The 16,478-nt window shown below is 37.9% G+C and overlaps 1 protein-coding gene across 3 annotated transcripts in view; it reads left to right on the top strand.

Moving 5' to 3' along the window:
* LOC150110057 (CXXC-type zinc finger protein 1-like) overlaps positions 1-16,478 on the top strand; it is a 298,921-nt gene that overhangs the window by 91,389 nt on the left and 191,054 nt on the right. For all 3 annotated transcript variants that reach the window (XM_090390972.1, XM_090390959.1, XM_090390969.1), the window contains exon 6: positions 3,333-3,416. In XM_090390972.1, the coding sequence (XP_090247098.1) occupies positions 3,333-3,416 (84 nt within the window). The remainder of the gene's footprint in view (positions 1-3,332; positions 3,417-16,478) is intronic.

Raw genomic sequence — 16,478 nt, 5'->3', positions numbered from 1 at the left:
GTGAGACAAGGATGTACATTATCTCCTCTGTTATTCATTATCTATATGGATCACATTATGAAGGAAAGTGATATTAAACATGATATCAGAATTGGAGATGTTAATGTCAGCTCTTTGCTTTATGCAGATGATGTTATACTTCTAAATAAATCTGCTACAAGTTTGCGAGATTCTGTGACTAAATTGAATAACTGTTGTAATAGATATGGTATGAAGGTCAGCATTAAAATGACAAAGACAATGAAAATAGGTAGAATTGTTGAAAATGTGTTCTGAATGGAGAACCTGTGGATCAATAAAACATTTCAGCTACTTAGGCATAATTTTTACTGAAGATGGTGAAATAAATATGGAAATAGACAACAGAATCAACAAAGCTAGTATGGTAGGAAGTCAATTGAATAAATTCATATGGAATAAGAGAGAAATTAGTCAGAACACTAAATTAGCTGTATTCAAGACAGTGTTCAAACCAGTTTTAACTTATGGATCTGAAAGCAGGGTCAGAAGTAAAACACTTCACCAAAGACTTGAGACCGCAGATATGAGAGTCCTGAAAAAGATTAGATGCATGAACAGATGGCATCAATGGCAATATCATATTAAAAACGAGGATATTAGGAAAGAACTTGACATTGTCAGCATCCAGGAATGCGTTAGCAGAGCTCATCTCAGGTGGTATGGTCACTTAAACAGAATGGGCGAGGAAAGATTAGCAAAACAAGTGTTCTCTTCTAGGTTGGCAGGAAAACAACCCAGAGGAAGACTAAGATATAGGTGGATTGATACGGTACAAAGTGCTTTAGACGATAGAAATGTAAGATCTGATAATGTTGGAGTCTTGATAAGTAACAGACTGATTTGGAATAATATTGTAGATAGGAAGTTTGTAATGATGTAAATTTTTTATGTAGTACTATTATATCCTGTACACCTCTTGAGGGTACATAGCAGGAATTTGATCATGATGACGAACTGATTTTGTATGTCAATTTATTGCTATGGATGAGACTTAGATTCACCATTATACACCAGATTCGAAAGAGCAGTCAAAACTGTGGAGAGAAGCCGGTTGTTCAGTGCCAAAGAAGACAAAGTCGGTTCCATCAGCAGGAAAGGTCATGGCATCGGTGTTTTGGGATGCTAAAGGCAGTTTGTTTATTAATTATCTTGAAAAGGGTAAAATGAACTGGGAAACATTCCAATCTTTTAACCAGACTAGACAAAAAAATTCGTGAGAAAAGACCTGGTTTGCAGAAGGAAAAAAAAAATCACCTTTCATCAGGACAATGCATCTGCCCACAAAGGTGTTTTGGCAATTGAAAAATTAAGGGATCTGCACTATAAATTATTGGAACATCCACCTTATTCTCCAGATTTTGCTCCCTCTGACTTCTATATCTTCCCAAAACTAAAACTCTTCCTCGCTGGTCAGCGTTTTTCTTTGAATCAAGAGGTGATTGCAGCTGTAGAGGGGTATTTTGCAAATCTTACTGAGAACTGCTACAGGGACGGGATGATGCCGCTAAATCATCGCATGAATAAATGTATTAGTCTTGAGGGAGATTATGTCGAGAAATAAAAATAATTTTGAAATTATGAATTTGTTTTTTTTTTCATTGTTAGGCCGAGAACTTTTAAGACCACCCTCGTAGATAAGAGGAATGGATAATTCATTATACTTTTGAACTCTGCTGAAGCTTTTGACAGGATTTAGCATGAACGCTGTTGCATAAGTTGGAGGATATGAGATTGGACTATAAGTGACTGGTTTGGATACGAGTATGGCTGACTGGCAAATATCAAAAAGTGGTGTATGAGGAATGTGTGTCTGCAAGATTTAAGGTGATCAATATTATACTGTAGTGATCACTCCTTGGTCCATTGTTATGTAGTCTTTATATTAATAATGTCAAGAATGATTTAACATATAGCTATTTGCAGGTGATGCAGAGATAGTCAAAGTAATCAGGAATGCAACTGATGCTGTACTTGCAGAAGGATTCGAATGAGCTGGAATTGTGGAGATGTGAATATGCTGTCAGTTCAGTGTTAGTACATATAAAGTTATGCACTTTAGTATAAATGAGATTTCAAGTGGTGTATTATATTGGTCGGATTATGCTGAAAGAAAATGACCAGGTTGTGGATCTTGGGAGTTTTAGTGGATAGGAAGTTGAAGTTCAGGGATCATATAGCAAAATTTGTGACTACAACTCAGAGGATAATTGCAGTGTGCTGAAACAAACACTTACACACATAAGAAGAAGGAAGTCATTTTGCCTCTTTACAAAGTTTTCGATGCAACCTCGTCTGGGCTGTTGTGTGCAGATCTGGTATTCTGATTTCTGAAGTGATGCATTGAAGAGAATGTCTAAGATGATATTGGGACTGTAGATTATGAGGAGAGGTTGAGAATTTGGGGGCTGCAGATGCTAGAAGAAAGAAGGGTGATATGACATCATACAGGATATCGGTAGATAGAATTTTTCATTTTATGATGAGTGGGGGAGAAGATGAAAGTTCAGAATGTATGTGGTCAAGAAAGAAGTGAGAACTAGATTTTTCTCTCATAGAGTAATGCTTGACTCAGAGAATAATTGCAGATAGTGTGAATTTAAGAGAAGGTGTAACGTGGTGTGAGTAATATGTAGCCTCCCCCAATGAGTCCCTGACTTCCTGTAGGTCTCTTGTAGTAATGATAATATCAATTAAATAAACTTAATATAGATTTTACTTATATAATTTTTATCAGCGCAGAAATTTTTCCCTGATGTCACTGGCATCTTCAGTATGACTTTCAAATTAAACAACTAGAACATAAGCTGGAAGATTTAACAATGAAAATGTGTGAACTATGTGATATAGAGTGATCGTATCACTTTCTATCACATACTGTAGTATCACATACATGCATTTTCATTTTTGAATTTTCCGGTTTATGTTCTAGTTGTTTATTCTGTAAATTCTATCAAAATATTGCTCCTGTGTGGTTATTTGATCGCTGAATTGATTGAAATTCATTTCATTTATCCAGCAAAATTAAAATTTGCTTTATTAAAATTTATCTACCACCTGTTGTACTATAACTCTTTGCATCTGTTACTTATTTGAATTAGGATTTGTTTCATAAATATTTTAAGGAATTTTTTTGGGGTATCTAATGTTGGATGATATATTATAAATTCCCTTGCAGTTTTGATTTGATATAGATATAATGAAGTTAACATGTTCTTGCACTTAACAGAACTTTGGTTCATATTACACTATGCTAAATGTGTTGCATAGCTATCCAATAAATTTTTTTTTAATTAATTAATTTTATTTTTTAGAAGTCCAAAAAGTCTGCTCGCCGTTGTGGAGAATGCATTTCTTGTTATCGAACAGAAGATTGTGGAAGATGTGATTTCTGCAAGGTATGTAAAACTGAGAATTCTGACAAGTTTTATTAATATATTTTCTCTTATTTACTGTAGCATTTCACACATGTGATTTTGCTCTCTGTGTGAAGCATTCTGAAAGTTATATTCCAATGCATTGGGTTTCCTAAAAGAAAGATCAATAAAATAATGCAAAAGATAGTTTGAAATGTCTCCTTGATTTTCACAGTCTATCATAATCCTCCTTTATTTTGATACTTTTATTCATTATTTGGTTTAAAGCCATTGTAGTAAACTCTGTAAGTTATTTTTGGAATGATTTTCTCACCTCTACTCTGACCAATTGTTATTATCAACAGAAGTCCTTGGAGTCGGACTCATCGTGGGAGGCCCACTCTCACATGCACAGCTCATCATATCTCAACTTAACCCCTCCATGTGGGGCACCTGTTCGTGGTGGAGGGGACCCCCCAGTGATGGTACTGGCCCTTTTCATTCTTCCTCTTTTTCTTTGCTTTTCGTCCCGTATTCTTTGCTCTACTTCTCCTGAGTCTTTTTCACTATCCTTTTTCCAGACCACCATCACTGGGATCCAACGCCCTGCTGCCGTGTTTGCCGTGCGGTTCGACCCGTGGACATCCGGAAAGGGGGATCCTGGTAGTCTTGCACTACTTTGGCCCCTGCTTCGACAAGACGAGTGGTCCTGGATGACCCAGCCAGGATCAATCGGCTAGTGGGCTTGCCTGCAAGGATCAACAGTGTTGCAGTAAGTCTCTCACCCAGCAGGTCTAGGATCCCGGGGTCGGGATCCTAGACCTGCTGGGTGAGACCTACTGCAGTGCCGGTATAGTGTCCAGGGTAGCCCTGGTGTTCCACTCCTGAGCGCAGTCTTTGCTTGCCGGGTAGTGGGCGTCCATGTGTGGCTCCATGGTGCGTGGGGAGCTCTGATGCCGAATTAAAAATTCCTTAAATATGAATTCTTCATCCTCAAATGTTTCAGGGACCCCAACAAAGTCCCAACCAAGTACTGGTAATATAGACACAGCATATGGAAACAGAAGCAAGAAACAAAAGATGTGGATACTAACAAAAATGTACCAATCTGTTTAATCATTCATGCCACAGGTGAAAAACCAATTGGGAAAATGTCACCCTTCTTTATCCAAAAAGGTTTACAAGGACTGGCAGGACCTCCCAAAAATGTCAAAAAATTGTGTTCTGGTGATATCCTCGTGGAAACAATGTGCAAACAACATTCCGAGAAACTACTGAGAGCAACGACAATGGGTGGAATACAGATTGCAGTAACACCTCACAGAACACTCAATTCCAGTAGAGGAGTGATATCAGAATGGGATCTCCTTGAGGTTCCGGATGAAGAGATATGTTCAGATCTTAAAGATCAAGGAGTGGCAGGTGTGAGGCGCATCCTGATATGCAGGGATGGTCGCCTGGTCTCAACCAAGAACATAATCCTTACTTTTGATACACCTAGGCCTCCGACATCTGTAAAAGCAGGATATCTCAGCTGTCCTGTTAGAATGTACATCCCTAACCTGCTGAGATGCTTTAAATGTCAAAGATATGGACATGCCCAAACTACCTGTTGTGGTTCTACTACTTGTGCTCGATGTGGTAGTAAAGAACATGAAAATAAATATTGCTGTGAAAAAAAAAGCTAAATGTGTCAACTGTCAGGGAGATCATCCAGCATACTCTCGTGCATGTCAGAAATGGAAAGATGAAAAAGAGATACAAAAAATAAAAACTGAACAAAACATAACATATCAGGAGTTGCAAAAAGAAAGCTAGCCACCATTACACTGTTCTATGATCCTCTTATGCTGAAAAAGTAACAATTAAAAAAGTGCTAACAGCAACTCAAACATGTATGTCTATTTCACCATATCTGAACTTTGCAATCGCAAGTGCTTCTCTGTTGAGTGCATTAATCACAAGACCTATGGCCTTACTCCAGAGACAACTTCAAAAATGGTCCTATTTAATGAAAACTCATCTGCCAAAAAATTATGGTGGAGACTTCACTCAAAGATAAACCACCAGACACTCGCACAGAAAAAATGGATACCTCCATATACACTGAAAGCAAACTAAGCATACCAACTGACCCTAACACGTTTGATGTTTTGAACAATCTACCAGAGGAAGAGATGGACACTGGCCGTCCATACTTCCCTAAAACAGTGGATAAATATAAATCTGACAAAGGTAAGCCCTCAACCTCTCGAAAACCAGACAAGTCAATAAAATCAAGACAATAGGAAAATTTTTACGATGGAATTGTCGTGGGATCCGCCAGAATATTGACGATATAAAGATGTTGTTGCAGAAACACAAACCTTTCTGTCTACAGGAAACTTACTTAAGATCCTTTGAGGATTGTACCTTTAAGAATTTCACTGTTGTACGTAAGGATAGAACTGGAGATGGTCCTGCTCATGGAGGAGTAGCTATCTTAGCGGGCAGTCATACTTTCCATCAGGTCCAACTTAATACTTCTCTGGAAGTGGTAGCAATTCGCTTCTCTGTGGGATTCCTTATTACAGTAAGTTAAATTAAGTTAAATGAAATTGAGTAGTGCCAACACTAATAGACGAGGTCGAATCATTGAAAAAATTCTTGATAATAATAACTTTTCCCTTCTAAATGATAAACTCAATACTTTCTTCCATATGCCTACCCACTCATATTCTGCAATAGATCTTACAATCTGTTCCATTTCCATTCTTCTACTGCTCATGTGGGACATTGAAGAGAACATATATGGAAGTGATCACTTTCCTGTTATTTGTACAATGTCTTCACAGGAACCATGTTCACCCACACAGATACCTATATGGAAAATGGACCAGGCTGACTGGAACACTTTCTCTCATCTTGCGAAATTTAATGCTGATGCCATCAGTCAAACACCTATCAATGAAACTGTAAAATATATAACAAAATGCATTGTCCAGGCAGCAACAACCTCCATCCCAAAAACATCATCTCGATTTCCAGTCTATCCAAAGCCTTAGTGGAACCCAGAATGTCAGGCAGCCAAAAAAGATCAACACAAAGCATGGAGCATATTTCGTAGATACCCCACCACATCAAATGTAATAACTTTCAAGCATGCCCGAGCCAAAGCACGTTTTGTAAGATGTCAGAGTCAAAAACAATCGTGGATCCAATTTACTACGTCAATTAATCAAATGACCAGTCCAAAAATTGTATGGGATAAAATCCGGAAAATGAAAGGCAGATATAGTACACATTGTTTGTCCACCTTAGACTATAATGGAAGTGTTCTTGCTGATCCCAAAGCTATTGCAGATACTTTGGGAGAAACTTTTGCTAAAATCTCGGCAACAGCTTCATATTCTCCGGAATTTTTAATACTGAAAGAGCAGCAAGAGAACAAAGGCTTAATTTTGCTACCAACATTTTTCAGCCATATAATCAGCCATTTATCAAGGAGGAACTAAAAAGAGTAGGACCTAATGACATCCATTATGAAATGATAAAACATCTATCATCATCTTCTATGGATCTTCTTCTCTTATTATACAGTAGAATACTTGCAGAGGAAGAGTTTCCAAATTCTTGGCATAAGTCAATTGTCATTGCTGTCCCAAAACCAGGAAAAGATCCAATACAAGCAAATAATCATCGACCCATTGCTCTGACCAGCTGTCTTTGTAAGATACTGGAGAAAATGTTAATGCCAGACTTCTCTGGTATTTAGAAAGCAACAGTCTTCTTTCCAATACACAATGTGGTTTCCGTAGACATCGATCAACTTTAGCATTTAGTTTGGTTAGAAACTTGTATAAGAGATGCATTTCTGAAGCGAGAACATCTTGTCTCTGTTTTTTTTGACATGGAAAAAGCTTATGACACAACCTGGAGATATGGCATATTAAAAGACCTCTATAATCTAGGTCTCAAAGGACACCTCCCTATATTTATTAAAAACTTTCTGTCCAGGCGAACTTTCCAAGTCAGAGTGGGAAGTATGCTATCTTGACCGTATCTTCAAGAATAAGGTGTTCCCCAATGCTCTGTCTTAAGTGTAACCCTTTTTGCTATTAAAATCAATTCAATCATTGAACAGCTTCCTCCCACTATAGACAATGCTCTATATGTTGATGACTTCACAATCTACTGTCACTCACGTAACATGAGGGTAATTGAAAGACAACTTCAGCAAGCAATGGATCATGTCTCTCTGTGTGCTCTTAATAATGGATTTAAGTTTTCAGCAGAAAAAAGTGTCTGTGTACACTTCTGTCAAAAACGCACTCATTAACCGGATCCTGAACTAAGAATGGGACCTACTGTTATTCCAGTAACTACAGAAACCAAGTTCTTGGGACTCATTTTTGACAGAAAACTCGCATTTCTAGCACACATTCGTCAACTAAGAGAAAAGTGCAAAAGAACTTGGAACCTCCTTCGCACTCTATCCTCTACTGGGTGGAGTGCTGATCGAGCTTCGTTACTCCATCTTTATTGTGCACTTATACGTTCAAAGCTGGATTATGGGTCCCAAGTCTATGGTTTGGCAAGACAGAGTAACCTACGATGCTTGGATTCCATCCATCATCAGGGTATACGGATAGCTACTGGTGCCTTTCGCACCTCACTCACTCCAAGTCTTTATGTAGAAGCAAATGAACCGGCTCTATCACTTCGACGGAAACAGTTGTCTCTTAATTATGCCCTAAAAATAAAATCTCTCCCAGATCACCCTACATGGAATAGTATCTTCTCTCTGAATTGGGAAGCTCATTATCACACACATCAAACTGCTATACATCCTTTTGGTATGCGTATTAAAGAAATTTGTGCAAGCTGTTAGTATAAATGTTGACAACATTAGCTACACTAAACAAAACAGCATTCCTCCATGGCAGGTTTGCACACCATCCTGCAACCTCTCACTTTGTCAGCTGTAGAAATCTTATACCCTATCATTCATTTACCTGCAATTGTTTAATGCACATAGAGCAGCACATGCTGATATCTTACCCATTTATACTGATGGTTCAAGAACTAACACCGCTGTTGGCTCTGCTGCTGTGTTTCCTGACATTATTATCTCAAATCAGATCCCACCAGACTGCAGTAATTATACAGCAGAGTTACATGCCATTCAGCTTGCACTTGTGCATATAAAAGAAAACTACTACCAAAAGTGTATAATTTATACTCATTGAGCTCTTTACAGGCTGTCTCCTCTCCTATGTATAATCCTCATCCAGTATTTTATGAAGTGCTACATCTGCTTCACAAAATGAAAATCCTTAATTTCGATGTTCAGTTTTGCTGAATTTCCAGCCACATTGGAATCAAAGGAAATGAGGCTGCAGATGCAGCTGCTAAATCAGCCCATATCTTCTCCACATACCATTTAACAGTTCCATATACAGACTACAGACAACTTATAAGATCAAAGCTAATTAATTGCTCAGTGGGAGTTAACATGCATGGCAAGAAACATCAACAAACAAATTATATAACATTAAACCTGAAATTAAACACTGGCATTCTAGTCAGCATACAAAGAGAAGGGAGGAGGTTGTCCTTGCTAGGCTCTGCATAGGTCACAGTCACCTTATGCATTCTCATTTACTGAGAGCTGATGACCCTCCCATATGTGAAAAATGCAACACACATCTCACTATTCATCATATTCTGGTAGATTGTCAAAAATTTACACGAGTGAGGAATGAAATTTTCACCTATCTAACCAAGCCATATACACTCAGGGAAATGCTGGCAGACTCGCAAATTGCATGATGTTTTTAATTTTTTAGAAAGAATTAATTTGTTCAAACACATTTGACCATAAATTTGTTTATATGTAAATACTTTTTTTTTGCTTAACTTTTATACCTATGTATTATTCATTAGGTTAAATCTGACTAATTATGTATTACCATGGGCCTTGATCTTGTATATTTGTATCACCCTGCTGTAATTTTATTAATATGTAAATACCATAATGTTAAACTTAAATTTTATGCATCAATGCTGTATAATAATTCCTTTCTGACTCTTTTAGTATTAGTATAATAATGTTTGTTGTAATCTTACTAGATATTGATGCTGCTTTCCTTGACTTGTTTTGTATATACATATGTTAACCTATAGTTATCTATTTATATACTGATGAAACCACTGCAGTAATTTTGTTTATATGTAGATTCTGCATCACTTAACATACATTTTGTGTATGCATCTTATTTACTACTTTATTTTTCAAATAATCATGTAATGCTGTAGGACCCTTACCTATTTGTGTACTTTCTAGTAATTCTGTTTATATGTATCCTAAATTCTGTTTATATGTATCCTAAATTCTGTTTCTACTGCATTGCAAAATTTAATTTTCATCCATGCATATTGTATAATAATCCCTTTTTGCCTATTTTTGTGCTGCTATAAAGGCATCTGTTATAATTTTACATATATGTAGATACAGCATTCCTTGGCTTAGTGTTTCATATATTATGTATTAACTTATATTGTTAACTATTTTTGTACTACTATAATAACCTCTGACCTTGTGTGTTGCTGTGCCCTCTGCAACAGTTCTGTTTAAAGCAGCATCTACCTAGAGATGCTGCTTTATGAAACTAGATTCTTGTACAGACATATTGTTAATAATTTTCTGTAAATGCTAATGTTTGTAACCTTTAGTATGGCACAGTATGACCTTCGTAGTTTTTGTGCCAAATAAACTATAAAACAACCAACCAACCTCAACTTAAATGCATTCACTGTCCCTGCACCCACCACACTTTCAGGCAGTGCATTCCAATCACCCACTGCTCTCCATTCAAAAAATCTACTCCTCACCTCCTTGCTGATATCCACCTTATATAGCTTCCGGGGATGGCTTCTCATTCTCCCTCATCTCTAGATATTCTATGAAAAATCTCATACGCGTTAATCTGGTAATAACCCCTTACCAACTTATACATCTCAATCATGGGTATGACTTGAACGAAAATGTCTCGATTGGAAAATTTGCAGAAAGCATGACACGCAATCCCTTACCTGCGGAATATCACAGCGCAGCCAACTGGAAATACGGATAATCCTTAGTTTTTGAATTAATCCATTTTTAGAAGGGACTCAACGGTCTGTTTTTTAACATTGCAGTCTATGGGAGACCGCTATGCACTTCGTGATGCGTTAGCAGGCGCCTAGTCCTCGTCTGCAAGCGGAAGTGAAGGGGATGAAGCGGATGTTACATCAGGCAGACGTCACACTGATATGTAGAGAAGATTAGCTTTGCGCTACTGGAATAATGGCGCCCGCCGATTTTGAAATGGATATTCTTTACCAGAGGAACTGAACGTACGTAGGATATAAAGAAAACAGCTATAACACAAATCAGAAGCATTTTTGCTGGATGTCACCACATATAAAACCTATTAGTGAAGAACTTAAGAACTAACCTAACCTAACCTAACCATGCAATGTGTCTTGCAATTTTCCAAAGAAGTCAAACACCATCCAAAGCAAGATAGGGAGCCTCGGTGAACAAGCTGCGTGTGGTCGGCTGCATATTCGCGCAAGCGACCGTATCGTAACCAGAGACATACGAAGACCACGGCCGCTATCCTACTCGCAGGCGGAGAGAGAGCCAAGTGTCACAGTGACGTCAACCTGATGTTACTTCCGTTTCAACCCCCTTCCGGTGGCGAATGAAGACGTCAGGGTACCTGCTCGCGCATTAGTGCATCTGCTGCGGTCTCCCATAGGCTACCATGTTAAAGAACCGGCCGTTGGATGGGAAGGAGTCAGATTTTCGAAATGGATTAATTCCCAAAATTGAAACGACCAGGAATTTTAGTAAGTTGCGCTATTCCCACTGAAAGGTAAGAAATTACATGATAATTTCGGAATTTCGTGTCGAGACATTCTCTTTCAAGCTATGAGGACAGATTGAAAGAATGCAAATTATAGAGCCTAGTGGATAGAGGGAATAGGGGAGACATGATTGAGATGTATAAGTTGGTAAGGGGTTATTACCAGATTAACGCATATGAGATTTTTCATAGAATATCGAGAGATGCGGGAGAACGAGAAGCCATCCCTGGAAGCTATATAAGGTGGATATCAGCAAGGAGGGGAGGAGTAGCTTTTTTGCATGGAGAGTGGTGGGTGATTGGAATGCACTGCCTGAAAGTGTGGTGGGTGCAGGGACAGTGAATGCATTTAAATTGAGGTTACTGTAATAACCTCTGACCTTGTGTGTTGCTGTGCCCTCTGCAACAGTTCTGTTTAACTAGAGATGCTGCTTTATGAAACTAGATTCTTGTACAGACATATTATTAACAATTTTCTGTAAATGCTAATGTTTGTAACTTTTAGTATGGCACAGTATGACCTTCGTAGTTTTTGTGCCAAATAAACTATAAAGCACCCAACCAACCTCAACTTAAATGCATTCACTGTCCCTGCACCCACCACACTTTCAGGCAGTGCATTCCAATCACCCACCACTCTCCATTCAAAAAAATCTACTCCTCACCTCCTTGCTGATATCCACCTTATATAGCTTCCAGTGATGGCTTCTCATTCTCCCTCATCTCTAGATATTCTATGAAAAATTTCATACGCGTTAATCTGGTAATAACCCCTTACCAATTTATACATCTCAATCATGTCTCCTCTATTCCCTCTATCCACTAGGCTCTATAATTTGCATTCTTTCAATCTGTCCTCATATTCCAAGGCCAAAAACTAACTTAGTCAATCGTTGCTGAACTCTCCAACATCTCATCATCCATTTGAAAATCTGGTGACCAAATCTGTGCACAGTAATTCATATGTGGCCTGATCATAGTTTTGTACAATGTAATCAAAACATTCTTCTACATGTCGGTGTTCTCTGCATCATTCCCATGATATGCTGTGTTGTCCTCACAATTTTAGTAAAATGTCCACAAAATTTGATATCCTAGCACATGCCCATTCAGACAGTCTATTTAGGTCCTCTTGCAAAGCTAGAACATCTACTCTACTTCTCATAACCCTCCCTAACTTTGCATTATTTGCAAACAACTGTATCACCATTTAAACCCTTTCCAATGCCATTTACATACAAATAAAACAACAATGGCCCCAAAAGAGACTTCTGGGGCATACCGCTAGTGACTTTCCTCTTCTGGGATATCAATTCACCATACACAACCTGCTGATACCTATCAGACAGCCAGTCTCCAGTCCAATGCACTAATATCCAATTACTGTTCAACCCCATCTGTTTCAATTTAACTATAGTTTGTCATGTCGCAATTTATCGAACGCCTTTGCAAAATCTAAATATGCTATTATATATGCATTCCCCTTGCCCAATGTATTCGTTACCTTGTTATAAGTAAGCAGATTGCTAAAACACAATCTTCCTTTAGCAAATCCATCATCATCAAATTCCTGTCATGTACCCTCAAGGGGTGTACAGGATATGATAGTACTACATGAAAAATTTACATCATTACTAACTTCCTATTTACAATTTTCCTCCAAATCAGTCTGTTACTTGTGAAGACTCCAACATTACCAGATCTTATATTTCTATCGTCTAGGCACTTTGTACCGTATCAGTCCATCTATATCTTAGTCTTCCTCTGGGTCATTTTCCTGCCAACTTGACAGAGAACACTTGCTTTGCTAATCTATCCTTGCCCATTCTGCTTAAACATTTCCTGTTTTAAGTGACCATACCACCTGAGATTAGCTCTGCTAACGCATTTCTGGATGCAGACAATGTCAAGTTCTTTCCTAATATTCTCGTTTTTAATATGATATTGCCATTGATGCCATCTGTTCACGCCTCTAATCTTTCTCAGGACTCTCATATCTGCGGTCTCTGGTCTTTGGTCAAGTGTTTTACTTCTTACCCAGCTCTCAGATCCATAAGTTAAAACTGGTTTGAACACTGTCTTGCTTGTATATACAGCTAATTTAGTGTTCCGACTAATTTCTCTCTTATTCCATATGAATTTATTCACTTGACTTCCAACCATACCAGCTTTGTCGATTCGTTGTCTATTTCCATATTTAATTTACCATCTTCACTAAAAATCATGCCTAAGTAGCTGAAATGATATACTTGTTCCACAGGTTCTCCATTCACAACACAGTTGACATTTTCAATGATTCTGCCTATTTTCATTGTCTTTCTTTTTATTGCTGACCTTCATACCATATCTATTACAACAGTTATTCAATTTAGTCAGAGAATCTTGCAGACTTATAGCAGATTTATTTAGAAGTATAACATCATAAAGCAAAGAGCTGACATTAACATCTCCAATTTTGATATAATGTTTAATACCACTTTCCTTCATAACGTGATCCATATAGATAATGAATAACAGAGGGGATAATGTACATCCTTGTCTCACACCAGATTTAACATTAAACTGTCTTCCTGTACTTCTTTCAATTCTAACTGCTGACTTACAACTCAAATAAAGACTAAGTATTGCTTGATATAATGCCCCATTGACACCATATAACTGTAGCATATTGAATAGTTTCTCTCTTGGTCTTATGCCTTTTCCAAATTGAAAAAACCTAAATACAGATCTTTGTTATATTCCAATGATTTCTCCACTATTTGTCGTAAAGTGAAGATCTGATCCTTACAGCCTCTATTTGACCTGAATCCAGCTTGTTCTTCACCAAGCTTTTCTTCCATAATTCTTCTCAACAGTTTCTCAAGTATACTTGCATATATCTTACCAGGAACACTCAGTAGGGATATACCTCTGTAATTCTCACATTCAGTTTTATTTCCCTTTTTATATATGAGTACTATGAGAGCTCTACTCCAATCGTCTGGAATTCATCCCTCTGTCCAGGCATTCTGAACTATCCAATGCAGCCACTGTAAGACTTTTATACCACAAAACTTCAGCATTTCTGGTCGAACATCATCTACTCCTGCTGCCTTTCCACATTTCAAGCCTTTGATGGCTTTTTCTACTTCAAGTATGGATATCTGTTCCTGACTGCATGCCTGGTCAGTGTTTTTTATCACTATGCTGTCATCACTGCTTGTTTCATTTAGCAAATTTTCAAAGTAATTACTCCATACTTCAAGCATATCTTTTTCTCCCGTTTTCATGTCACCTTCATCATCTCTAACTCCTTTTACAGCACTCTTTCCTCCATTCCTAAGCTTCTTCAACAACCTCCAGAATATTTTGCCACCTTCTTGATATTTATTTTCTATGTTCTTGCCAAAGTCCTCCCATGACTTTTGTTTAGCCAGTTTTACAAACTGTTTAGCTTTCTTACATTTGTCTCTGTATTCTCTAAGAGCACAAGCTGACTTATTTGCCAGGAACTTTTGATATGCTTTCTTCTTTTCCTTCACTGCCTCTTTAACTTCCTGTGTCCACCATGGAGTTCTAATTTTTCTATCCTTGCAGACAACTTCACCACATGCCTCTCTACCTGAATCAATCAGGGTTTTCTTCAAGGCTTGCCACTGAATCTCCAAGGTTTGGTTCCTGTTCTCAAACTTTTTCATTTTTCCTTCAATAATTTTTGTGTATTTTAGTCTACAGTTCACATCTGTGAGCTGCTCAACTTTTATTCGCTTTAAAACTTTCTTACATGTTATTCTTTTCAATATGAAATTCAATTTTATCCTGCTCAAGACTAAATAGTGATCGCTTCCAATTTCAAATCCTCTGTACACTCTGGTGTCCTGCACTAGGGAGAAAACATCACTATCAACAATAACATAGTTAATGAGTCTTCTTATTCCTTGCCTCTTCTCTCCATGTGAATTTGTGCACATTTTTATGTTGGAACATGGCGTTAGTAATAACCAGTCCATATCCTGAGAAGAAATCTAACAGGTATTTGCCATTATTATTAGCTTTGCTCTTTTCCCCAAATTTTCCCAAAACATTTTTGTATGTCTGACAATCACTTCCTACTCTGCTATTTAGATCCCCAACAAGGAATAACTTTTCCTTTTTCATTGTGTCAGTAGCTTTGTCTAAAGCCTCAAAAAATTCTTCCAATTCTATCATAGTAGAACCTTCAGTGGGACCATAGGCACAAATAAGTCTCATTGTCCAGTTCCCCATTTTCATATTTGTCCAAATCACTCTACTTGCCTCATATTTTGTGTTGAATACTATGGCTTCTCCTTCTTTTCCTTGATTGTCATTGCCTGAATATAACATTTTGTATTTATTGCTCAGAAAGAGCTCACCAATTTTGTTCTTTTTTGTTTCGGTTATCCCTATTATGTCGATCTGATACTTATCCAATTCCTCCGCTAGCTCCATTTCTTTGCCATTCAAGCTTCTTATGCTGATAGTACCGATCTTTAACTCTGGTGATGTTGAGTTGGGGTGTGTTTTCAGATTTGTTCCAGTAGGTGACTTTTCGCTGTTCGCCCTGGTTCCCTGGCGAAAACAATGGGGGCCTTGTTTAACCGGGTGACGCCCCAGCCGGCATGAACTTTTGTCATGTTGTTCCATCATTTTGTATTTTGGTTTATCCAATAGGAATACAATTTGTTTGGCTAAATCCCAAATTGCCAGCCCATTCTCGTTCGTTCAGTATCCAGGTAGATACCCAACAGGGCTCACCACAAGAAGGTGAGGATTGGGCATTAGGTCAGAAGCCCTGGTCGGTTCTCCGCATTCCTTTAAAGGCTATGTGGAGGTCTCCTGTCAGTTATACAGCTTTGGCCCTTAAGCACCCCTTCCATGCTGTCCATTAAAGAGAATTCTACTGCTGTCCATCCAGTTCTGAATCCTTGTCCTCACTAGCTTCTCCAACACCTTGAGCACAGCTTCTAATAATCAGATTGGCCAATAATTCAAAAACCTAGTCTTATCATCCCCTTTATGAATCAGAACAATTTTGCCATCTTTCTACTCCTTTGGAAACTCAGTTAATCTAAGACTCATGTTAATAAAAGCAAGTTAAAGCTGTTGTTAACCCTGGAACATTCTCTCAAGTCCCATGGCTTTGTTAACATCAACTTTACTCAATTCACCTTCTGCTCACTCTCCATCAGTGGTTCCTCTCCCATTCCCATTG

The sequence above is a fragment of the Typopeltis vanoorti genome, chromosome 1, assembly GCF_054136105.1.
Source record: "Typopeltis vanoorti isolate ZY-2024b chromosome 1, IOZ_Tvanoo_1.0, whole genome shotgun sequence".
Taxonomy (NCBI): Eukaryota; Metazoa; Arthropoda; class Arachnida; order Uropygi; family Thelyphonidae; genus Typopeltis; species Typopeltis vanoorti.
Note: the sequence above shows the minus strand (reverse complement) of the source record. Positions and strands in the feature narration are given on the sequence as shown.